This window comes from Hyperoodon ampullatus (genome assembly GCF_949752795.1).
Source record: "Hyperoodon ampullatus genome assembly, chromosome: 11".
Classification (NCBI taxonomy): Eukaryota; Metazoa; Chordata; class Mammalia; order Artiodactyla; family Ziphiidae; genus Hyperoodon; species Hyperoodon ampullatus.
In genome coordinates, this window is record NC_136924.1 from 42,240,964 (window position 1) to 42,267,276 (window position 26,313).

The window sequence follows — 26,313 nt, forward strand, 5'->3', positions numbered from 1 at the left end:
ACCGGGCTCTCTCTAGTTGCGGCGAGCAGGGGCTACTCTTTGTTGCAGTGCGCGGGCTTCTTATTGCGGTGGCTTCTCTTGTTGCAGAGCATGGGCTCTAGGCGCATGGGCTTCAGTAGTTGTGGCACGTGGACTCAGTAGTTGTGGCTCGCAGGTTGTGGAGCGCAGGCTTGGTAGTTGTGGCGCACGGGCTTAGTTGCTCCGCGGCATGTAGGATCTTCCTGGACCAGGGCTCAAACCGTGTCCCCTACATTGGCAGGCGGATTCTTAACCATGGTGCCACCAGGGAAGTCCCTGTGCACAAGCTTTTAAGTTTAATAGGTCCCATTTGTTTATTTTTGCTTTTGTTTTCTTTGCTTTAGGAGACAGACCAAAAAATACTGTTATGATTTACGTCAAAAGGTGTTCTGCCTATGTTTTTCCTCTAGGAGTTTTATGGTTCATTCTTACATTTAGGTCTTTAATCCATTTTGAATTTATTTTTGTATGTGGTGTTAGAGAATGTTCTAATTTCATTCTTTTACTTGTAGCTGTCCAGTTTTCCCAGAACCACTTATTGAAGAGACTATCTTTTCTCCACTGTATACTCTTGCCTCCTTTGTCACAGATTAATTGACCATAAGTGTGTGGGTTCATTTCTGGGCTCTTTATTCTGTTCCATTGATCTATGTGTCTGTTTTTGTGCCAGTACCATACTGGTTTGATTACTGTAGCTTTGTAGTATAGTCTGAAGTTAGAGAGGGTGATTCCTCCAGCTCTCTTCTTCTTTCTCAAGATTGCTTTGGCTATTCGGGGTCTTTTGTGTTTCCATACAAATTTTAAAATTATTTGATATATGTCTATGAAAAATGTCATTGATATTTTGATAGGGATTGCATTGATTCTGTAGATTGCTTTGGGTAGTATGATCATTTTAACGATATTAATTCTTTCAATCCAAGAACACAGTATACCTTTCTGTCTGTTTGTGTCATTTTCAGTTTTTTTCATCAGTGTCTTACAGCTTTCTGAGTGCAGGTGTTTTGCCTCCTTAGGTAGGTTTTTTCGTAGGTATTTTATTTTGATGCAATTGTAAGTGGGATTGTTTCCTTAATTTCTCTTTCTGATAGTTTGTTTTAGTGTATAGAAGTGTGGTAGATTTCTGTATATTAATTTTGTATCCTGCAACTTTACTGAATTCATTGATGAGCTCTAGCAGTTTTCTGGTGGCGATTTTAGGATTTTCTATGTATAGTATCATGTCATCTGTAAACAGTGGCAGTTACTTCTTCCTTTCCCATTTGGATTCCTTTTATTTCTTTTTCTTCTCTGATTGCTGTGGCTAGGACTTCCAGTACTGTGTTGAATAAAAGTGACGAGAGTGGGCATTCCTGTCTTGTTCCTGATCTTAGAGGAAGTGCTTTCAGATTTTCACCACCGAGTATGGTATTAGCTGTGGGTTTGTTGTACATGACTGCTCTCCTGATCCTTGTCCCGTTTCTCCTCTCCTCCTCTGCTAGGCTAACTACCCCTCTCCACTTCCTGTTTAAATCACAATTGTAACTCTGTGATTATCTCTTTTACTCAGGGTAAGAGTTGGGGGTCATTGTCAAATCTTTGCCTCTCTGTCTTGATATCTAGTTATTGCTGAAGCCTATCTGTTCTTGTTCTTTCAAAATGTTCTTGTGTTGTTTCCTTCCTTCTTTCCTTTCTGTCTTTGATGGTCCTGCCCTGGTTCAGACCTTTATTATTTCTGCTCATCCATTGAAGGAGCTTCCAATTAGTCTCTTTGTGTCCCTCTTCCCCTATAACACGTTCCATGTACTAGCAGGTGAATCAAACTGAAACACAGCTTTCTCCTAGGCTCTAACAGCTCCCTGCTGCTTCCAGGACAAAGATCAGACTCCTGGTATGTAATGCCCTTCGTAATGGGACTCTTAATTACTTGTTCAACCTTCTGTTCCGTCTAGACATAGGAACCTACCGATCCTGAACTGTTGATTGTTAATCTTTATCTAATACTTGTGAATAGTGATGATTAAAGTATATACTAAAGTATAAAATAATCTGATGGCACAACAGATAGCAGTGTAGTAACTATTATGATAGTTAAGTAATAACAATGAACAGTAGTTCACATATTCTTCCTTGTCTGGAATGTGTCTTTCTGCATATTTTCTTTGATCTCAGTGTCCCAGGATGCCTTCTCATCCTTCTGCCACCCAGAGTGCCCAAGGCAGTGCCCTTGGGTACAGGTTGATCACAGGCCCAGGTGCTGGTTTACCCTGTTGTCTTGGCATTAGTATTAATTATGCCTCTAAGTGTCTAAACAGTGTATCATATGGCCACCCTACATATGCGTTATGAAGAGCATGGCTTCCAGTGTGTGAACGGTGACGGGCCCACAGCCGCGGCTCTTTAGACTTGCCCAGAGCCCTTATTTCCTGCCCATCTCCCTTGGCAGGTGTGGGGTTTCATATTGTCAGTTACCTCTTTAGCACCTTGTCTGTGCAGCCATGATGCCAGGAGTTAGGGGTGTAGGGATATGTAAGACACAGTCCCTGTCCTCGGGGAGCCCCTGGTCAGGGCACAGACAGACCTGGAACCAGAAACAGCTTGTGTTGGCACCAACAGAAGTGTGCACCCGGAGAGGGAAGGGGGTGATCGCCTTGGTGGGGTGGAAGTGGCGGGGCAGCCTGGGAGCCAGGGAAGCGGTTCTGTGGATGACAGTGGACTGCTGGGGAGACACCAAGGATAGGTGGTGTTCCAGCCGAAAGCACCCTGGTGGCTCCGGGATGATGAAGCGAGCCTGGCTGTGCCGCATGGCTGTGGACCTGTAGCCAGGAACAGAAACGGTCAGTTCTTAACTGTCCCTGGGTTTTCCTCTCATTGCCACCGAGCCTTCCTTCTGTGTGTTTACATGTGAAATGATATGCAGGGGACTGTGGGATTATGTTGCCTTGCCTTTGTAATTACATTGCACACTTATTTAAAATTAATTGAGCTTATCTCTGACAAGGCTGGCTGCAGCCTTCCTGTCTGCTGGGTTCCTCAGTCACGTGTGGCATCTAGGAGTGTGCTCGCTGGCCTTCGGGGTCACAGTGGGGGAGGGGGTCCCTCAGGAGAGCTGGGAGATGGCGCCTCTCTGCTCTGCACTTCCCGGGGGGTGTTTGGTCTCTGGGGCTTCTCCAGAGTGATGGGTGCTGAGCAAGTGCAGGAGAGCAGGAACCGGAAGAGGTCGTGATGACCTCAGGGTCCTAACCAGACACGTGGATGTGGCAGAAAGCTCTCTTAGGGGCTGTTGTGTGGCTGCCCCCATTGATACTCAGACACTGTAGCGTCAGAACGACTGTACTTGCTGACCCCTTAACAGACTTTGCCTGTTATGAAGTGAGTAGCCGGCTGCCAGGGACTGTTATCAGCAAACACTGATAACCCCAGAAGATGTGCAGCTCAGGCCTGCTGCACGTGTACGTATATTTCTTTCCTCCATTTCTTCCTTCCTTCCTAAATTTATTTATTTATTTACTTACTTTTGGCTGCATTGGGTCTTTGTTGCCCCGTGCGTGGGCTTTCTCTAGTTGTGGCAAGCGGGGGCTACTCTTCGTTGCGGTGCGCGGGCTTCTCATTGCGGTGGCTTCTCCTGTTGCGGAGCACGGGCTCTAGGCGCGTGGGCTTCAGTAGCTGTGGCACATGGGCTCAGTAGTTGTGGCTCACGGGCTCTAGAGCACAGGCTCAGTAGTTGTGGCGCGTGGGCTTAGTTGCCCCGTGGCATGTGGGATCTTCCAGGACCAGGGCTCGAACCCGTGAGCCCTGCATTGGGGGGCGTATTCTTAACCATTGAACCACCAGGGAAGTCCTGTATGTATATTTCTTACTGCAGAAATCATAGGAGACTGAGGGTCGGTCTTCATCGAGTCCTTCTGGAAAACAAAGAAGAGAAGCTCAAGCTTCTAATTTGTTTGAAAAGGTTTAGATATTTGACATGAAATAGCAGTAGCCTTTCCTTTAATTAAATGCCATGCAGCATTGGCTGTGGGATCAATGGTATTGAAGGGAAAACAGTGTAATTAGACCTTGTGAAGTGACTGTCAGATGACTGGGGTTCTCTGTCAAGGGTGGGGTGTGGGTGGAGGGCTGGTCATAGGACGGGCAGAAGAGTGCACAGCGCTTTCCCTGCTGTAGACTTTGAAAAGCACTGTGGGTGTACTTCTTGATTTCCCGTTAGTAGGGAATGGATATAACTCTCATTTAGTCAGTTCCCTATTATTAGACATTTAGATCATATCTTTTCTTTTAACGTATAAATAACACCACAGTGACCATCTTTATGCATACATATTTGTTTACATTTTGGAATGTTTCTTTGGGACAGATTCCCGGAAATGAAATGACTGGCTCAGAGGGCGTGAGCATTTTCAGCGAGGCTGGATGTGAGCTGGAGGTGTCTGTCTCCATGACATCGAGTCGTAAACCTGCCCTCAACCCTGCGTGCTTGGTGCAGGATGAAGCGTTCCCTGGGCTCCTGTGGCTGCCTGGGCGCACGCGCAGGGCTCCCTGGGTGTCTCTGGGTCGTGGCGTCCTCAGAGTGGGCGCCTTTGTCTTGGGTCCGTCTGTGGGCCTCTCCAGCCATGAACACGCCCGGAGCAGCACATCCAGCTGAGCGGGCCTTTGCCGGGTTTTTAGTTCCTGTAATGAAGGTTGGGGGTCCCTGGGAGGGCTCTTGTTGCTCCGCACCATCCCGTCATCTCGGGGGTGGGGGGCCCTTCCAAATCCAAGCTCCTCCTTCCCCCGTGCAGCGCCATTCAGCCTCCTCAGCTCTGATCAAAACTCTGCACACCAAGGTCCATCATTATGTTCCCTGAAACAAAGGACCCCCCCCTCCTCTGGATCTTCCTGCCTTAGAAGGCAGTTAGGGTTCTGTAGCCTTTAAAAAATGCCTTATCCAGGACTTTTGGAAAACGTCTTTACTGAGATATAATCCACATACCATACAATTCACCATTTAAGTGTCCAACTCAGGGGTTTTTAGTATGTTTGTAGGGTTGTGTAGCTGTCACTATATACCTTTCACAGCTCAAAGAGAAACCCTGGGCCTGTTAAGCGGTCACTCCCCATCCTGCAGCCTCCCTCCCCTCAGCCCTAGGCATCCACTGGTCTTCGATCTCTGGGGATTTGCCTACTCTGGACATTTCACACAGTGGAATCATACACTGTGTGGTCTTTTGAGAGTGGCTTCTTTCACTTAGTGAAATGTTTCCAAGCTTCATCCATGTTGTAGTGTCTATCCTTTGGTCATTTTTGGGCCAGATAATCTTCCATTGTATGGATGGGCCACATGTTATTTATCCATTCATCAGTTGATGGATATTTGGAGTGTTTCCACTTTCTGGCTGTTATAAGTAACGCTGCCATGAGCACTCATGTACGTACGTGTTTTTATGTGGATATGTTTTCATCTGGGTGAAATACCTAGGAGTGGAATTGCTGAGTCACGTGGTAACTCTTTAACTTTTTAAGGAACTGCCAGCCTGTTTTCCAAAGGGGCTGCAGCATTTTACATTCCCCTCAGCATTAGATGAGGGCTCTGGTTTTTCTTTTTTCTTTTTTTTTTAATTTTAATTTTATTGGAGTATAGTTGATTGACAATGTTGTGTTAGTTTCAGGTGCACAGCCGAAGTGTTCAATTATACATATATTCATTCTTTCTTAGACTTTTTTCTCATATAGGTTATCACAGAAGCTCCAGTTTTTCTACATTGTTTATTCTAGCCATCCAAGTGGGTGTGAAGTGGCACCTGGTTGTGGTTTCGATTTCCCTGATGGCTAGTGATTTTGAGCATCTTTTCATGCACTGATTGTCCATTTGTATATCTTCTTTGAAGACATATCTATTAAGATTCTTTGGCCTATTTTTAACTGGGTTATTTGTCTTTTTATCATTGACATTGAAGTCTCTTGATACTGCCCATTTTTTTCTAATTGATTGCCACGAGGACCAGGCTGAACAGAGGGGTCAGCAGGGAAGCTGACTTTGGCTGGTTGGGCTATTTCCTGTGGCAGCTGGTAGGGGCCGGGTGGAGGCGGCCTCGAACTGTCCAGATGGGAGGGCCGAGGAGAAGCAGGACACCTACCATGGAGAGTGGAGCTGTTTTCCTGTCATTGCTGGCAAAGTGACTTCTGTTTTAATAGGATTTGTTTTCCCCTCTGTGAACAAATCGGGTATATTCATGAAGGTAAATTATAATAAAAAAAAGGAAAAGGAAAGGAAGAGGAAAGAAGACTCCTGCTTGTGATACAAGCAATTAACTGTGTTAAAACTAGCAAAATCAAGCAAAACAAAAACAAATGACAAGGAAAAAAATAAGATTGCCAGGTTCCTTTTTGGTTTGAATACGCACAGTCCTGTGTGTCCTTTCTGATGATGACATGGCCAGCTTCATCTAGTGAATAAAATGCTTCCTGGAGATTCGTTCTAAAATGGTGTGAGGGAGGAATTTCCTAGAGCACCTGTGAATTAAGCAGTGAACAGGAGATGCGTTATTTGGCTGTTTTGTAAAGCACATGAATGGTTTGTGTGGCAGTAAATGGGGTTACAGTGCGTGGTACAAGGGGGAAGGGGGGTGTGAGTCTTGGTTTCCTTTGTGGGGACGTTGCGAGCAGCTGTTGTGGTGGAGGGACATTTGAAAGCAGGTAATAAACTTAATTTTGGGGAATGTGGTTGATCTCACGTAGAATGACTTAGCAGTTAATTGTAGCACAGCTTCTACAATAAAACACATCTCTGTCTTTTCATTCTTTTAAAAACATTTCTCTTTCCGGGTTGTGAAATGCAGTGGGGCAGCCAGAGTCTGGAGCTCGGAAGGCCTCGCCGTGTGTTTCCTTGCCAGTGGCTTCAGGTCTTTATGTCTGTGAGCAAAGGAAATGGCGGGAAACTCTGGCGGCGGGGGTGTCCCTCTCCCCCTTTTTCAGGACTCTCAGGACTGTGGGAGCGGGTGGTCCAGCTTCTCTCGCGTGGTCATTAAATCCTTTCTGGTGAAGTCGCAGCCTCAGGCACGGCTCCTGCTGGGGGGTGTCCCTGGGTGAGGCCAGTGGTGCCCCTGCTCTGTGGTCAGGAGCGGAGGGGAGACCTCCCCGCTCAGAACCCGCTCAAGGCCCAGGAATCTGTATCTGCCCCTCCGCCTGTGATTCCTATCCTGGTTGGGAGTTAGTTACAGCCCCATAAGTCAGGTTATGTAATTTTATACAAAATAAAAGCATTGCTGGGCTTCCCTGTTGGCGCAGTGGTTAAGAATCTGCCTGCCAGTGCAGGGGACACAGGTTCGAGCCCTGGTCCGGGAAGATCCCACGTGCCGCGGAGCAACTAAGCCCGTGCGCCACAACTACTGAGCCTGTGCTCTAGAGCCCATGCGCCACAACTACTGAGCCTGCGCTCTAGAGCCTGTGAGCCACAACTACTGAAGCTGCGTGCCTAGAGCCCATGCTCCACAACAAGAGAAACCACTGCAATGAGAAGCCCGCAACTGCAACGAAGACCCAACACAGCCGAAAATAAATAAAATAAAATAGATTAAAAAATAATAATAATAAATAAATAAGAGCATTGCTGTCCTTCATGTGGTCGGCCCTGACTGTGTCCCTCCAGGTTTTCTTTTAGGGCCCCACCTGGGCCCTGCTGCCCCCAGCCCGCAGGCCTTGGTTCAGATGCTCCCTGTGGGGAAGGCCTTTCCCTCTGTCTGTCTGTCTGTCTGGTGGACCTCACCCCACCTTTCAAGTGGCCTCGCTGTGCAGAGCCTTCCCTGGCCTGGCATCTAGACCGTGCAGGACTCGCCTCAGGTCCTGGGCCCTGGCTGCCTCTCCTCACCCCCGTATCCCCTCTCCGTGGGCTCAGCTCTGTGTCCCCAAGAGGAGTGTTTGTCCATTTATGCCGGTTCTGATGCCTCTACACGCACACGCCTTCCCTGTCTGGAGGAAAACCCTTTAGATAAAAGAAAAAGGTACAGCTAGAGAAGTTATTTTGCGAAACTTTATTATGTGAATTGCAGCAGTTAAGGGTCATCGAGATGAGAATCCCGGAACACTGAGAAGAGCTGCCAGGCAGTTGGGCGCCCTTGCCACTCATCTCCTCCTCAGATGCCAAATGGACTGAAGCTGGCTCCTGAGGGCTCAGAGAGTGCAGCGCTCACCATCCCCGACTGCAGTGTGGGCCCCAGGGTCCCGCAGAAACACCTTCCAGAAGGATCCTTTAGCTCCATCACCCTCCTAGCTCTGTCTGTGGAAGGGAAGCCTTGTTCCACTTTGCCAAAGGCCAGGCAGGAACGGGACAGGCGTCTTTCTCAGGCCTGCCGCACTGTTTCCTCTCCCGTCCAGGCTTCCCCTTACACAGGGTGGCGAGGGCCCCGTATGACACATCACTGACGTGTCGGTGGCTATAGGAAGTTTTCCATTTCTCTGTATTTTCACCTGAGAAGAGAAGCAGGCTTCCCTGGAAAGTGACCTACTTTGACTTTGAAAGCCTGAGGGTAGTGGGGTGGCCGTGATCTGCTTCCAGGGGCAGCCATGCCCCCGTTTGGGGGTTCCTCGTGGGGTGCAACGGTGTTCCAAAGCGGGTACTGCAGGGTGCATCAGCCTGGTGGATTCCCGCCTCCGTTCCAGCACAAAGCCTAGCGCACTGGGTGTGGGGTGGCCATGGGGTGACTGGGCGGTGAGCAGGATGCAGGGGCAGCTGGATCCAGGCTCATCCTTTGGCTGGTCCACTGGCTGCTGTGCCCCTCACATCTGGAAGGGGTCACTGTGCTCTTCCTCTAGCTCCCTAGTCACCCAGCAAGCCCTGCGGCGTTCGCTCCAAATACCGGTGCTTCTGCTTAGGAAACCCACATCCGGTCACAACACCTTCACAGTCTTTGCTTAACACTCCCTGCCCCTCTCCCCCGCCCACGGTGGCCCCCCAGCTCCTCTGCGTGTGAATCCAGGCGGTGGCACGCTGTCCCGGCCTTCCCTGCATGATCCAGGCCCTGCTTCCCTCTCCAGCCCGATTTCTCGCTGGCACCCCCTCGCACCCTCCCCCTGGGTGGGTGCATCGTGCTGAGCTATGTACAGTCCTGTGAAGATGTTTCATAGTCCACCCCACCGTGCTTTTGGGTGGGTGGCTTCCTCCAGCTACAGTGCTCTGGGCCCCTTGGCATACACCTTACTCAGTTAGTTTTCTTTCTATCAAAGTAACCCATGCACCTGGTCTGAAAAATGAAGCAGTAATATAAGACTGGAAGCAGCAGTCCTCGGCCCCCAGCCTTCCTCACCCTGCATCCCATCCCCACAGGCTGTCACTCTATGTCTTGGTATAAGAAACTATAGACTTCCCTTTCTGTTTCTAAACATGCTGCAAATTCTGCAGATTTTTACAGTCTAGCTGTATTTATTGCCTTCTTCCTCTGGATGCAGAGAGGTTACCTCTCATGGTTCCCTTCCCTCTTCTCGTTCCCCACGCTCTCAGTGTAGCTCATGTCACAGTGTTTGGGAAATGGGGATCCATCGTGCTCCTGTGGCTGGAACTCGGGTTCGGGACTGAGCCACTGGTACCTGCCGTGTGTGACTTTCTGCTTTACCCTAGAGTTGTTTCTCTGTGTGGGAGGTGGGGACTCCTGCATGGCTCCGGGGGTCTGGCTGCCCCCCGTGCGTTGGAAGTGGTCCACCTGCGTTCAGCTGCTGCCGGGCCTCTGGGGTTCTCTGCCACGGATGGGCCTCCCCTTCTCAGGCAGCAGTTTTAGTCTCTTCACCACTCTGCTGAGTCAGCTCCCTCTCCCTCATCCACGTTCCATCTTCCAGATTTTTGTTGACATTTCTTGTCTGCTCTCGTCTCCTCCTTGATGCCCTCATTCTTGTTTATGACATTGTTCCTTTCCTGTTGTGTTGATGAGGTCAAGGGTGGGGGGCAGAGATGAATCTTCCAGGTTTTGAGTTGGCTTCAAGGTGCCTCTCAAGCAGCAGCTCACTGGCAGTCTTCCCCGTGTCCCCCTTCTTCAGGGAGGAGCCCACCTCTACTCCGGTGTCCCGCATCACCTGCACACCTTTCTTGTGCAGCATCCCTAAACACTTGCACTGTTAGACTTTCCCTCCCTCCTTCCAGTGAGCCGCTGGAGGGTAGGAACTGGGTCTAATCGTAACCTCCGAGGCTCCTTCAGAGTCGATCGGTGTTCACAGACTGGGTAAATCCACGTGTGTGATGGACTCGGAGCAAGGCGAGTGTGGAAGTGGCTTTGGCCCCAAGGGCAGCTTACACAAAGGGGTGCTCAATAAGCGCTGGTCAAATTGCTGATTTATGAGACTCTCCCGAACCGTGGCTTTCAGGAACAAGAGATGTGCTTGTTCTGCAGGGCCTTCTGATGCTGGTGACAGCTCACCTTCTGGACTAGATTCAAGCAAGAGCCTAGGTGATTGTAATATACATGCATTTCTTATTTTTGTCCCAGATTTCAGTACTGCCAAAGTTTTTAAAAAATAAGAAAGCCAGTTTAAAAGAGATGAGTATTAGAAAAAAATAGCTTAAATTATGGGTTGATTTTTCTGTTATTCCTGGCTTTTCAGAAAAAAAAAGGTACTTATAATAGGAGTTCTTTGCATACACCATTTTGTGACAGATTTCTGGTTCAGTCTCAAATGTGATATTACATCCAATTAGAACGAATGAGTCCCAGTGGCTGCATGGTTTGGGTTCACAGCCCAACCAGCCAAATAATTACATCAGTAAGCGTAACAGAATCGTGTTCTTGCATTTGTATAGTATGTCACAATGCTTTCTCATGTATTGTCTCTTATAGAAATTCTGTGATTTAAGCAAGGAAGGTATTTTTATCTTGCTGCAAGTTTTAGAGGAAGAAGCTGGGGCTCAGGAGAGATTAAGAGTACTGACCAAGGCCACACAGATTCTCGTTGACCATGCTGGGCCTTGAACCCAGGTCCATTGAATCCACAACTAGCATTTGTTGCTCTGTACCTCTCTGCTTCCTTTCCTTATGGACTGTTTGCAATGTCAATTTCCCAGGTGGGAGTTTTATTGAGAAGGAAAGACTCACAGTACAGATGAGTATGGAGTTGTGATATTGGTGTTGTTTTCATAAAAATGTTTCCAAATTTTATTTTTTAGAAAGCAGATGCACTATTGTAGAAAAAATGCTATTTGTTTCTCATTCGTTTTCTGCTTATTAAAGTATTTCTTACATTTTAGTTTTCTCTCTTAGACAGCTAGTGATTTTGCAGTCTGATTCTAAGAAGTATGGGGACAGAGAGCTGAAAGAAAAGCCAAAACCACACTGTAAACGTAAAGACTCAGGCAGTTGAAATAAAAGGTGGAAAAAGATATGCCAGGGAAGCGCTAATCATAAGAAAACTAATTTGCTTATAATAATACCAGAAAAAACAAACATCAAGACAAAGAGTTTTATTAAGACAAAGAGGGATGTTTTATAACGATAAGAGGTTCAACTCGTTAAGTAGAGGTACCTTTCCTAAATGTGTGTGTTCCTAATAACACAGCTTCATAATGCATAAAGCAAACATTGATGGGAATAAAGAAAGAAATAGACCAATTTCCAATCTTAGGCAGAAATTTTAACACCCCTTCCTGAGTAATTGATAGAATAGGTAGATATAAAAATCAGTAAAGGGAGATATGAATAGTGCTGTCGACCAGCTGGATCTCATTGGTGTGTAGAATACCACATCCACCAACTGAAGAATGCATTTTCTTTTCTAGGACATATGGCACATTCGCCAAGTAGACCATATGCGCTGCCAAAACAGGTCGTGATAAATATCAAAGGATTGAAATAACACCAAGTTCATCTGACCAAATCCTTTAAATTAGAAAGCAGTCTACTGTGATACCCAGGAAATCCTCAAATATTTGGAAATTTATCAACATACTTCTAAATAACTCATGGATCAAAGAAATCACAGGGAAAATTAGAAAATATTTCAAACTGAATGATAATGACAATACATATAAAAATGTATATGATACAACTAAAACAATGCTTGGAGGGAAATTTATACCTTTAATTGCCTATATTAGGAAAGAATAAAGGTTCAAATCAATGATCAAAGCTTCTACCTTAAGAAGCTAGGAAAAGAGGAGGGAATTAAACAAAACCAAAATAAAAGAAGGGAAATAAAATAAAGGTGGAAATCAGTAAACTGAAAAATGTACAAACAAGAGCAAGAATCAAGAAAATCTAAAATTAGTTTTTTGAAAAGATCAATAAAAACTTGTAGTTAGACTTGACCAATGGAAAAAGAGAGAAAACACGAATTACCAGCGTCAGATATGAAAGAGGAAACATCACTACAGACCCTACAGACATTAAAAAATAATAAGTGGATACTGTTGACAACTTTATGCCAATAAATTCAAGAATGTACATGAAATGGACATATTCCTTGAGAAACATGGCCTAACAAAACAGATGCAAGAGGCAATTGGAAACTCTCATATCAGTTTAAAACATAAATTTGTAATTAAAAAACCTTCACATGAGGAAAGTGTCAGGGTCAAATGGCTTTTCCAGTGAACCCTATCTCAGGAGGAAATAATACTGATTTAGGAGGAAATAATACTGAGGAGGAGATAATACTGATTCTCCAGAAAGTCTTTCATTTCAGAAAAGAGAGGAGAACACACTTCTCAGCTCATATTAAGGTAGCATAGCCCCGATACTGAAACCTTACAAAGATATTGTAAGAAAAAGAAACTAGAGACCAGTATTCCTGATGAATAGACAAAAATGTCTTTAAAATATGTTAGTAAGTTGACTTTTGCTTCAACCCGTGGAGGATTAACTGTCAAAGGAATTGCTCTCCTGTTGTAACACCTGGAAAACTGCCCCCAGTACTTGAAATAGCTGCCTTGGGACCTTGTGGAGCAGGTGATGCAGGACTGTGTCCCTGAACAAAGGGGAACAGCAAGGTGAGCTTTACATTTGCTCCTGTTTACAGTTGGAGGCAGTTTGCGGGCTGCAGCGCAGCTGAACCTGGCGGTCTTGCCGAGTTGAGGACTCAGGAAAGGGGGTTCCCAGAGGCTGAGACAGATCGTGTGGAGCAGGGTGTTGGACAGGAGAGAATAGCCAGAGGTAGAGCCCAGGTGTCGGCACAGCGTCCCTCCAAGTCCTTGGCGGAGTGCCGATCTGTTCACGGGTGGGGTGAGATTCCGTGAGGCAGGGAAGAGTCCCCAGAAAGCAGTCAGCCAAACAACCACCAGAGCTCACGCAGGCGTCGGCTGTGGGGTGTTGCTGGCCGTCACTTGCTGCCGGTACCGGGACTGGGAAGTCCCTCTGGCCGGTAGCTGAACGTGGGAGAAACCCTGTGTGCTCAGGGCCCGCGTGCTGGAGAAAACACGCTCTGCAGGGCCTAAGTGCGGGAGAAAGCCTGCTCAGGGGGAGGCGAGAGCTAAAGGGAACTGGGGACCACCCTCTGCAGGAGCCTGGAGAACCTGGACCAGAGCAGCCCTTTCTCCTTGATGGCCGTTCCTTCACCCTCTGCTGAAAAGGAGAGCATCATGCCAGCTGACCAAGGAGAAATATTTATAAGACCCAGTTCCATGATCAGAGAGGCAATAAATTGATAACTGGCACATCTGGCATTCAAAAAAAAAATAAAAAACAACAAAAACCCAGGCATGCAGGCTTCCCTGGTGGCGCAGTGGTTGAGAGTCCGCCTGCCGATGCAGGGGACACGGGTTCGTGCCCCGGTCCAGGAAGATTCCACATGCCGCAGAGCGGCTGGGCCCGTGAGCCATGGCTGCTGAGCCTGCGTGTCCGGAGCCTGTGCTCCGCAACGGGAGAGGCCACAACAGTGAGAGGCCTGCGTGTCGAAAAACAAACGAACAAACAAACAAAAAAAACCCCAGGCATGCAAGGAAATAGGAAAATATGGCCTAGAATCAGAAGAAAAATCAATCATTAGAAACAGACCCATGAATCAATAATAAAATTATTATGAACAACCCAATAAAAAGATGGGTAAAAGATTTCAATATAAACTTCATAAAAGTTATAAAAATGGCCAGAAATCACGTGAAAATCTGTTCAACGTGCAACATCATTACTCATCACAGAATGGCTAATTAAAACTGTAATGAGATACCATTTAACATTTCGTAGAATGATGAAAATTAAAGACTGACGTAACACTAAATTTTGACCAGGACGTGGAGCAGTGAAAACTTTCATACATTAATGGTGGAAAGTGTAAAATGGTACAACCACTTCGGACAACCTCGTGGTAGTTTTTTTAAAATAAGGTTAAAGATGTATCTGTCCTGTGACCCAACAGTTCCACTGCTTCATATTTGCCTGATAGAATTGGAAACATACACCCATAAAGCAGGTATCCACAGGGATGTGCATAGCAGCTTTTTCATGGAGGAAAGCTTGTAAATAACCCAGGCATCTGTGAACAGGTGGATACCTAAACAAACGGTGATATATTCATAGCGAAGAATACTGTCCCTGCTTGTAAAGAAGGAACTACTGCTACACGCATTACTCTGACAGACACATTATGAGCAAAGAGGTAGGACACAAATGAGGGCATCCCATGTGTAGTATTTATGGGAATTTTAAGGACAGGCAGAGCTAATCTATGGTGATAGATATCAGAAAGGGGTTAGCTCGGAGTGGGGGGCAAGGAGGTACTAGAAGAGGGTGCGAGGAGTGTTCTCAGTCTTGTTGGGGAGCTATATTCATTCTTTTATTGTGTATAAATTACACTTCAATTAAAAATGTGACACCTGCCCCCCCCCCAAAAAAAAGAAAGAAAAAAGAAACACCTCTGGAGGGCCGGAGGGAGGAATTGGTCTTGCATCTCTCCAGTACTTACTGCCAAGCAATCGCAAGGCACTGCATCAGGACAGACAAGCAGGAGAATCATGGGGTCTGACCTCCAGGAACTCATAAGCCCCCTCTAGGAGGTGAGACTGATGCTCATGGCGTGGCCCTGAAGGTGGGCAGGCTCCGGGCTCCGGGCTCTGGACTCCAGGTGGCACTCACAGAAGACGGAGGTGAGTGACCGCTGGAGTCGTCAGGAAGGTGTCCTAGATCTGGAAGAGGCTGAGCTGGGCCTGGAAGGCTGGGTGGATTTTGAAAAGTTGGAGGTAAAGGTGGAGATGCCACAGGAACTTTGTAGAAACACAGCAGGGTAGACAATGAAAGGTAGGTCTTCAGCATCCTCGAGCCCGCTCCCTGAACCCCTCCCCAGGTCTGGCTGTGCTTCTCCATTCCCGTGTGTGCTGGCAGAAATACTCAGTGCGGCTACATTCTCTTCTCTGTTGTTCTCTTTTCATAATTTAGAGAAGTTTATTCTATATCCACCCACAAAAAGATACCCATTCTTTTCCATGGCAACGTTGTCATCCAGTGGGGATGTAACAGGGTTTTTATCATCTATTAATAGACACTTTGTTTCTAATTTTCTGTTACGATTGTACTCAGATGCTAACACCCTTGTGTATAATCCTTGTGTACCTTTGCAGACATCCTTGTCGAACAGGTTTCTTCAAGTGAAGTTGCTGGTCAAGCATTATACACCTTTAAAATTTGACCAACAAAAAATTATATCAATATACACTCTTACCAAACTATAAGAGAGTGGCTGTTTACCCAGCATCTCATCAATATTGGACATTATTTAAGATTCTAACTTTTGACAAGTGTCTTGTTTTAATAATGTAGTTCTTTGATCACCATTAAGGTTACGTGCCTAGTTGTACATTTATTAGCCATTTCTGTCTCCTGTGAATTTTCCATTTTTCTGTAGATTGATCACTCTTACTTTTTTATGTGTTCTTTACATATTAGTGATGTTAACCTTTTAATATTTTATGTTGCGTGTGTATTTTTCAGATCTGTCATTTGTTTTTTTTTTAACATAGTTTCTTTCACTGTACAGTCATTTAAAACTTTTATATAGTTAATTTGTTAAGCTTTTTATTTATAGTTTCTGAGATTTGTGTCTTTGGAAGACCTTTTTCCCATCCCAAAGACAGCAAGATATTCTCTTACATTTTCTTGTATTTTAAAAATCATTCCTTTATACACACACGTTGCATTTAGATCTTTGGATCTTTAATCATCTGGAAATACATTTTTGTATGGTAAGATATATGTTCTAACTTACTTCTCTGAAAATAGATACTATATTGTTGGGACGTCATCAGTTGGTCGGCCCCTTGTTGAAATGCTCTTTTTATCACAACTAAATACAGGTTTGATGTGAACCACTTATTCTGTTACACTTATCTCTCTCTTCATTTTAGTTTTGCTCTTAGAATCCTAATGTCTTAATTATTGTAGTCCTAGTCTACATTTTCTTATCCATTAATGCAAATTCTTTTATGTTATTCTTTTTGGAAATTTTATTGGCTGCTCTTATGCATTTGCTCTTCCAGATGAACTTCAGGTCAGCTAATTACGTTTCAGTCTATCCTGAAACTTACATGCAGTCTATCCTGTTGGAATTTTGATTGGCTTTGCTTCGAACTTATCCCAAGATGGGCAGTTGACAGCATTGTAATTTTGAGTCTTAGATCCAGTCTTCTGTGTCTTCTTGTTTTTGTCTCCTAAATTTCTCTTTGGTCATTGCCCTTCTCTCACTGTCACCATCCTAGCCACCATCATCTCTGCCTTGGGCTTCCTAAGTAGCCCCTTAAGTGGGCTCTTTGGGGCCACTGGCCCCTCTGATCCTTCTTCCACTGTGGTAAAGGCTTTGCATAAGCTGTTCCCTGGGCCCAGAATATTCGCCTTCTGGCCCCCTCTTCTCTCAGTTGATCTCTCCGCATCTCTAGGTCTTAGTTCAGTTCTCATGTCCTCAAGGAGACCTCCCTAACTGGGTACACCTTCCCACTGTGGACTTCATTGTGCTTTTCACCTCGTCTTTTAAACACTTAATTAATCCAGTTGTGATTTTACATTTGCCATGACCTTGGAGTGGGAGGTGGGTTCCCTGCGCCTGGGGGCTGTGTGGTGGTCACTTGAGTAATTCCCCTACCGCTGGCCTTGTGCCTGGCCCCGTGGATGTGTTCCTTAAATACTTGTTAATGTCAGTCATTGAGCTCCGTGTTTTCCTCTATTTCTTTATGTCTTTAAGTAAAACCCCTATAGTTTTCTTCATATGGTGTTGTGCATTTCTTGTTAAGGTTATGCCTGCCAAGTTTTCTATTTATTTATTTTGTCAGTAGTGACAAGCTATTGGTTTTTGTCCCTTGCGTCTGCCCGTCTTGCTGAACTCAGAACCTTGGTTCCTGCCTGTCTCCTGGTGCTGCCGGCCTCTCTGCTGGCTTCGTCCTCAGGCTGGTTGGATTCTAGGTGGCTGTCGCAGTCCCCAGCCTGACATCTGACCCGAACAACATTCAGAGGAAGCAAGAGAGGGTTACCTCCGACACATTTCCCAAGAGCCAGGAGGAGCTTTCTCAGAAGCCCCCAGCTAATTTTTTTTTGTCTTAACAGTTTAATAGCATATTAAAAACATACCATAGAAACAGAAAGTAGAGAAAAACAGAAAATCATTCATGATCTCTTTATCCTGACACCATCACTATTAACATTTTGATATATTTCCTTTTTAATTTTTTTCTGCATTTTTTGGCATTGATGTAACCATGCTTGCATATGATTATGTATTTCACTTTATTGATATAGCACAATATCATCATCATAATAATAGCTGATACGTTCTGATTGCCCATGATGTCCCCCAGCTAATTTGCTCTCTCCCCTCAGTGGTTCAAATAGGGTCCCAGGCCCATTGCCGAATCAGTCACTGGTGAGGGCGTGGCTTAGCGCCATACCAGCCAACCCGGTCTAAGTTTAGAGTGAGGCAGGTGGGTTCAGTCTCCCCTGGGCTGCCGGGGGTGGTCACTTTGCATAATCAGGATTCTCCTGAAAGGTGGAAGGGGCGAATGGGTCCAGGGTGAAAGTCCACACCTGACCTCTGTCAGAGCAGTCCTGTTACTTCTTCCATCCACTCATTCCAACACCATAATAAAGTTATAATATAAGATTTCCTGATGCGGAACCATCCTTTCATTCCTGGAGTAAATCCTACTGGTGTCTGCTATTCTTTGGATATCCAGTTGTGTTTTGATATAAGATTTCGATCTTGTCTGTGTCCCAAGAAGCCTTCTTAGTAATGGAAGTTAATCATGGGGAAGGACTCCGGGACGTGAAGGTCACTTGGTTCCTGTGCCGCCACGGCCAAGTCACCTAACCTCTCTGAGACTGTTCCTCATTCACCTTGTAGGATTGCAGCCCTAATGAACTCAAGCTGTTTGGAGGATCAAAGAATATATATGAAAGCTTCTTTTAAACACCAGAGCTCACACAACATCAGAACTGTGTCTCATACTGTCTATTTAAGGTACCATTTTTATGAGTTTCTTTCATGAGGAGAGAGAACATTAACGACTGATATTTCTCTCGGCTTTCTTCATAAATGATCATCAGAAAGCCAGGCTCACACAGTCAGAGAGGCCCTGGGAACATGATTGGTAAACATTGCATTATTGGTGTTCCGATATTAGGTTCCTGCTTTTCATAATATCCTTAGGGAACTGGGGAAGATGTGATATTTTCTGAGATTGCCGTAAAATGCAAGTTATCGCTGGTACTGTTGCCCAATTATTCTGTACTTATTTTACTTAGACTTTAGTAATTGGAAAAAGGTTAGATGCCAGGACTTTGTATTTTGTTGATTATATTACCAAAGTCTTCTCTTTAATCATTTCTTTTATTCCTAGTATTAATCATTAGCTCTGAGCTATTAGGTGGAGGACCTAATGGTGGATTCCTAACTTAAAGGAAAGAAATAATTACTTCAGTTTCTGTGGCATTGACTGTTATCTATCTACAAATTGAAACGTGTTCTCTAGCCATTCAGAGCATGTGATGAAGACACTGGAGGAGACCCAGAAGGTCAGACAGAATTCAGGGGCCCTTATCCTTGCCCCACCCCTCCCCCGGCCCAGGCTGTGCCCCATCCTGCCCTTCGTCCAGGCTCCTCTGCCCCTGCCAGCCCCACCCCTCTGTGACACCCCCCCACACACACTGTAGGTGTTCATTAGGGCAGCAGTGACTTGTACTCTTTAAACTTGATTGTCCTTGGTGTGTGTAATATGGCTACATCCTTATCAGTGCTGTGTAGACACAAGCGTGTCTCCATGAAGGAATGTCTTTCAAAACCAGTCCTGGGAAAAACACCTCACGTAGGTCTTCTTAAACAGTAAGTGGTGAGAGTGACATGGGATGGAAGAAAGATGTGAAGTTGGGAGGGGGAGGGAGTGAGAGAGAGAGAGAGAAGGAGGGAAGAGGGTGGGAAGGAAGGAGGGGTGAAAGGAAGCCGAGTCCTCTGGACCTCACCTGTCTTCGGTGGCTCCAGGGACACTGGGGTGCGTTTAGCAAACACATGCTAAGATTTAAATGTAAACAGGTCATGTTTAGCTTTGCTTGAATAGAGTGGAAACTTCTCTCGTCTGTTGAGAACAATCAGTATCTGGAATTTTTATCATTTAGGTTCAGTCTGGTTTCATTTACAGGGCTCTTTGCCCCCTAGTAACTGGTGGAGGATGTTACCACACAGTGGATGGTTTGCTTGCTGTTTGTAACCCTGTTCTTCCCTGTCTCTTTTTTGTCAACAGAAGAATTGCGGAAGTTGAGCTGGTCCGGGATCCCGAAGCCCGTCCGTGCCATCACGTGGAAGCTGCTCTCGGTAAGTCCCCCCGCCAGGCCTACCTGCCCGTGCATCTTCCTCCTGCGAGGACAGGCTCCCCTGGCCTGGCCAGGCTTCCGGCCATGTTACGTGCCCTGTCTGTGCCGCGGTGATCTGGGCCTTTGTCGGGGCTACAATGACATTTCCCATCCTTTGCTTAATTTCAAGCTTGGTTTGACAAGGCTGGCAGAAAATTAGGATAAGTCATAATTTATGAGAGCTGTATTCTTTTTCTCTGATTTTATTAGGTTTTAAATCTTTGTGGTATTTCCAAACCTGTGGTATAGAAAAGTTCCAGCATAGAAAATTATTTCAACTCTGAGGATCCAAACAGGGAAGTATGTTTGACTGAGGATTTTTTTTTTTTTTTTTTTTTTTTTTTTTTTTTTTTTCAGTATGCGGGCCTCTCACTGTTGTGGCCTCTCCCATTGAGGAGCACAGGCTCCGGACGCGCAGGCCCAGCGGCCACGGCTCACGGGCCCAGCCGCTCCGCGGCATGTGGGATCCTCCCAAACCGGGGCACGAACCCGCATCCCCTGCATCGGCAGGCGGACTCCCAACCACTGCGCCACCAGGGAAGCCCCCGATTTTTTTTTTTTTTTTAATGTTAGTAACCACGACGTTAGAAACAGTTTGTAGTTTTTTTTTTTTTTTTTTTTTTTTTTTTTGCGGTACGTGGGCCTCTCACTGTTGTGGCCTCTCCCGTTGCGGAGCACAGGCTCCAGATGCGCAGGCTCAGCGGCCATGGCTCACGGGCCCAGCCGCTTCGCGGCACGTGGGATCTTCCCGGACCGGGGCACGAACCCATGTCCCCTGCATCGGCAGGTGGACTCCCAACCACTGCGCCACCAGGGAAGCCCCAACAGTGTGTGTCTGTGTGATGGAGGCTGGAGTTGTGGCTTGCTCACCCCTAGTGCTGAGCTGCTCATCGTGGAGGCTTCTGGAGAAGTTCGGGTGCTTGTACTTCACCTGAGTCAGTGTCAGAAGTGAGCTTGGCCCTGCTGAAAATTTCAGAATAGTTTATTGACAGCTTTCTTCCCCTTTCCTTTTTTTATTATTTTTGGAGCTAAGTTAATAAGGACCCCTAAGAGTTTACTCTAAATTGGGTCTGACTTTCAGTATTTAACAGACTCTTTCTTGCTAATGAGTCTTGATAAATTTGCAGCTTAGTACCTCGTAATCCTAATTGCAGATGCAGCTCTGAATGGTGAATATTTATTGATTAAATATTCTCTTGCAATTAAAATTAGACCTACTGCAATTGCTTATGTTTTTGGTGTTTTTTATTTTAAGCGTTTGTATCCAGTTTTCCAAATGTCCTCTAAGATAGGTTACAGGAAGTTTGGATGAAAATACCTTTAAGAGCCTCTGTTGCGGTTTTGTCTTTGTTAAGGGTGTGCTGCACCTGGTGGGAAGTCCTCCGTGAATTACGTTGTCCTGTCCTCTTTCCTTTCGTTCTCAGCCTCTGCGGGTCATGATTTAGGTCCCCTCACGTGCTGCCCAGTGATTGACCTGGAAGAAGGGCCAGCTGGGACTCAGTGGACAGAGGGGCAGAAGAGGAGACAGGACAGGCTCCACTTGGCTGATCTGAAGGGATGGGGGGAGGTGGGGAGAGTCTGTGACCAGGAGCGCTGGGGATGCGGGTGACAGAAAGTCCAGACTTCTCACGCACATTTATTCACTTAACCACCACTGAGTACAGGGGCCCTTTGCCCGGAGACAGAGGGGAATTAGACACTAGCCCACCACAGTGGGTTGGGGTGCTTGGGTTTGGTCAGGGGTGCAGCAGGGTTTGCTCTGGGGACCACAGACTGTGGGATGTATGGGATGCAGGTGGGCACTGTGGGCGAAAGGAGGGCAGCAGTGTAAGTGCCGAGGGCACACGTACTGGGGGGGGGGGGCTTCACTCCCAGGGTCTGCAGGTGGTGGCAGTGGGTGAGAGGTGGGGGAGAAAGGACAGAGATGAGTGAGGCAGTTCTGGCTCTCTTAGGCTTGCGTTGATGGCCGAGTTAAAAAGAAAAAAAAGAGCGTTGGGGGTCAATGAGCAGAGCCTGTCCTTCCAAAGGGGGGGCACCAAGAAAGAGGGGGCATTCCAGGGCAGTGCAGACTCACGCAGTGCCAGGCAGGGCTTCCTGGAGAAGGTGGGATGCTTCTGTGGCATCTCGAAGGGGGTGTCAGGGCTCCTCCAGAGAGGGAGATGAGGAGGTCACGTGGCCTGGGGCACGCAGCAGAGGCAGGGCCAGCAGGAGTCAAGGCCGAGGCGAGCCAGCTCCGCAGGAACCAGCAGGCTGATCCCTTGGATGAGGGAGGGGATGGGGAGGCACAGGGAGCTGGAACCATGGGAGGCCGGCTCTCAGGGGCCACACCCTGAAGGCTTAAAGTAGGGGGCTGGGGGGCTGCGTTTCTGGTGAAGCCAGGAGCCTCTTGCAGGGGCCGTTGGTTGGCTTATCCATTCATTTGATCAATATTTATCGAGTGTTTTCCGTGTCTCAGGCACTGTATGTGATGCCAGGAGGTAGCAGGGAAGGGAAAACAACCACGTCCTGTCCCTCACGGGGCCTGCGGAACAGGGTGGAGTCCCTGCCTTCCTCTGCTGCCCCCAGGATGGAGCTGGATCTCACTGCACGGAAAGGAGCCCATCTTCCCAGGAGCCCGTGTCCCCCGTGTGCTGCTATCTCCCGCTCTCTTCCTTTGCTTTTTCACTTGTTTTGCAAGCATTTATCGAGTGCTTGCTGTGTGCCAGACTGTGCACGTGCGAGAGATTCCTCTGGAAGCGGTGGTCTGTGCCCCTTGGAAGGGGGTTAGAGCTGGGGCAGGGAGAACAGGAGGGGGAAGGAGGGGGTCCAGGGCTGCAGGTGTGGGTGGGGCTCGGGCAGTTGAGGAGAAAGCCAGGGTGGGTGCTTTGGAACTGTGCTCACTGACAGTCCAGGCCTATGTGGGCGAGCAGGGGTGACACCCCAGCCTGCAGGGCTCCTGGGCTGCACGTGGTGCAGCCATGGGGGCAGGGAGGGGGCTCTGGGCACCCAGGGGCAGGGAACCCAGCAGGTTGAGGGGTGTTGGTCAGACCCGGGTGTGGACAGGCGAAGGAGGTCGGAGCGTGGGCGCGGTCACCTCCTGTCCTGCAAACCGGACCCAGAGGCTTGTTTCTGAGGCTTCCGCTCGTCCCACGGGTGCTCCCGGCGCGGTCAGCCGCACGCGTGTCCCGTGGCAGGAAGCTCAGGCGCTCAGTGAACCCTGCCCCTCACGCAGCCCTGGTCCAGCAGGTGTTTCTCGTGGGTCTGCCCTCGGCTGGGCCCTGTGCAAGTGCCAGGCCCAAGGGCGTCACGGGGATGGTGGGGAGAGAACCCTGCGGGCTCCTGGGCCGCAGGGCGGGGAGCGTGTGGAGGAGGGGTCTCCCCAGTCAGGCCTGCCTCTTGGTCGTTCTCTGTCGCCGAGGGTCTCACCTAGCCTGACATGCCTCTCTCCTGGGAAGCTCTTGCAGATCCTGATGTTTGGGCCCATGAAACAGATCCGAGCCTTGGGTGGACTGAGGTGTCAGGGTTGGTACCGACTCCAGCTCGCTGTGACACGGGGTCTGCTGAGTGCCCACCCCAGGCTGGGCAGCAGGGACGTGGCGGTTTCAGGTCACCTCTTGACCTTTTGTGGCTGGGTCCACATTCGTGTCACCTGGGCAGCTTGGGAAATACTGCTATCTGGGTTCCCCAGGGGTTCTCAGGCGGGCCCGGGGTTGGTGACCGCTGCTCCAGGTCACTCCGGCCCCACATGGGACAGGGCAGGGCACCCCCGAGCCCACTGGCGGACAGGGCGCTGAGGGCAGCGCACCTGGGCAGAGGTGCTAGGCAGGGGAGTGGCTGGGCCTGACTCAGCCAGATAGTGCGGTCCGGGGCTCAGCCGCCGGGGCAGAGGTGGGTGTCCCAGCCCCCTCGGTGTCCAGGATCAAGAGCTGAACCCAGGATCGGGAAGAATTTATGCTCTGTCCAGTTTAGAAAGACCACCAACCGCAGCTGAACTTGAATATGAGTCTAGTTCAAGACCTGGCTAACGAATGACTTTCCCGACACGTTTAAGATTTGTTGTTAACATGATCCTGGTGGCTCGTGGACAAGCACTGTTCTTAACTGATGAGTAGGAAATGCTGCTTTGATGAAGAAAGATGGGAAACTTGGCTCTGGTCATTTATGGAGCGCTAACACGTGCTCTAGAACTTTCCATTAAACCACCACTGACGCTGGTTGACATTGAAATTCCATGCAAGCCATGCAGTAACTTTTAAAAATTAATCCTGTAGACACTGATTGATTTAAAACAGATAACCAAACAGGACCTACTGTATAGCACAGGGAACTCTGCTCAATATTCTGTAATAACCTAAATGGGAAAAGCACTTGAAAAAGAACGGATACATGTATATGTATAACTGAATCACTTTGCTGTACACCTGAAACTAACACAACGTTGTTAATCAACTATACTCCAATATAAAATAAAAATTAAAAAAATTTTAAAAAATTAGTGCTGTAGAAAATCATATCTATCTATCTATCTATATATATATATATATATATATATTTTTTTTTTTTTTTTTTTGCGGTACACGGGCCTCTCACTGCCGTGGCCTCTCCCGTTGCGGAGCACGGTCTCCAGACGCGCAGGCTCAGCGGCCATGGCTCATGGGCCCGGCCGTGTCCCCTGCATCGGCAGGCGGACTCCCAACCACTGCGCCACCAGGGAAGCCCGAGAAAATCATATTTTTGACTCTTATAAATAACTACTTCAGGGGCTTCCCTGGTGGCGCAGTGGTTGAGAGTCCGCCTGCCGATGCAGGGGACACGGGTTTGTGCCCCGGTCCGGGAGAATCCCACATGCCGCGGAGTGGCTGGGTCCGTGAGCCATGGCCGCTGGGCCTGCGCGTCCGGAGACCGTGCTCCGCAACGGGAGAGGCCACGGCAGTGAGAGGCCCGCGTACCGCAAAAAAAAAAAAAAAAAAACTATTTCAGAAACATTGAACAAAAACAAAGTAAACACTTGACATTTATGCTAGTCAGTAGTATGGTTAGAAATGATCAGTGAAACTCTGGTATCATCTTTCCTTCTTTCAATATATTGAGGTGAGTTTGCACGTGAACCCAGCGGGAGGGAGCGATTTGATGTTTGTGTCCCCGGGACAATTTTGATACAAGTATATGCATGCATTGTTTTACATTTATGATTAGTGTTTTTATAGCATGCTAATACAGCAATTAAGTCTTCTGTAGTTCTGTCATTTAAAATTCAGTGCATACTTGAATATATTTCATTTGCATAATTTCCAGTCTTGCTTAATTACCTAGGGGCCTCGACTTGCATATGTGTGTTTTCCTTTAGGAACGGGAACGTCAGGAGTACGTGTGGGGTTTTTTATTGTCCGTGTCCCCGTTTTGATACCCTTGCCTTTTAGGAGTTCTGTTTTGGAACGTTAGTTAACGTTTGGGGGTGGCGAGAATTTCTGGGTACTCGTTCACTTCACTGAGAACCCTTTGGTGGCAGTGCAGGTGATCTGCACAAGGCTGTCCACTCTGACCCCGCTGACACCGGGCTGGCCCCACTGCCCTGGCCTGGCACACATGTCCATGCCCCTCCTGTGCCAGGCTGCTTCGGGCTTGCCCAGGACCAGCCAGGACGTGCTGCCCTGTGTGCTCCGTGCGGCTCTGTCACCTTTCTCAGGGCGTTTGTGTCTGTCCCTCTCCACCTCCATCCTCTCCTGCATCAGCAAACCCAACACAGAGCAGTACTGGGCCAGTACTGGGCCTACTACTGGGCCTACTTCTCATCAATTAGCTCAGACACGTCCTCCCCAGCCCCCAGGGCAGGGGCGCTCCTTGGGGCGTGACGGTGTCCTTGCACATCTGTTGACATCAGTTGTTCATCCACCAAGTATCTATGGAGCATCTGTTGTGTCCAGACAGTATCCTGAGCCCTTGGGGGCTGTCTGTGAACAAAAGTGGTGACGGTTCCTGCCCCGATGGAGCTGGTGTTCTAGTGGGATGACACAAGCAGTAAACGCAACAAGTAAACTTCACAGTATCTTCCAAGGAGCTGAGTGCTATGGAACAGAACGCGAGCAAAGTAGGGGGGATCCTGAGGGTGAGGTTGGTGGCCGGGGCGACGACCTGTGAGCAGGCACTTGGGGCGGGGGAGGGACGTGGCCCCGCAGGGTCTGGGGCAGCGCGTCCAGGTTCATGGGTTCTTTGGAGAGGGATGTACCAACTCCAGCAGCGCGTGGGCCCTCGGGACGCGGTGCAGACCAGGCGGCCCCGCTGCCTGGAGCCGTGCTTGGACGATGAGGAGGGTGAGCAGCAGTCACTAGAAGCGTCCTCGGCCCCAGTGCCGAGGGGAGGGGCCGCTCCTGTGGAAGGGCCAAGGCAGCGCCCGAGCCTGGAGCCCAGGCTGAGTGCGTGGGAGCTGGCCCTGCAGGGGGGGGAGGAGGAGGGTGGGCGGCTCCATCAGGCCCGGGAGGTCCCGTTCTAGGCGCCATGGCTACTGCCGTCCGCACCGTAGCCTGTCCTCGGAGCTGAAAGATTCTCTTGTACACGAAGGTACACA

The 26,313-nt window shown here is 48.0% G+C and overlaps 1 protein-coding gene across 6 annotated transcripts in view; it reads left to right on the forward strand.

The window, feature by feature from the left end:
• TBC1D22A (TBC1 domain family member 22A) overlaps positions 1-26,313 on the forward strand; it is a gene marked incomplete at its 5' end in the record, with an annotated part of 316,544 nt that overhangs the window by 81,674 nt on the left and 208,557 nt on the right. For all 6 annotated transcript variants that reach the window (XM_079715580.1, XM_079715576.1, XM_079715578.1 and 3 more), the window contains one exon: positions 19,661-19,731. In XM_079715580.1, the coding sequence (XP_079571706.1) occupies positions 19,661-19,731 (71 nt within the window). The remainder of the gene's footprint in view (positions 1-19,660; positions 19,732-26,313) is intronic.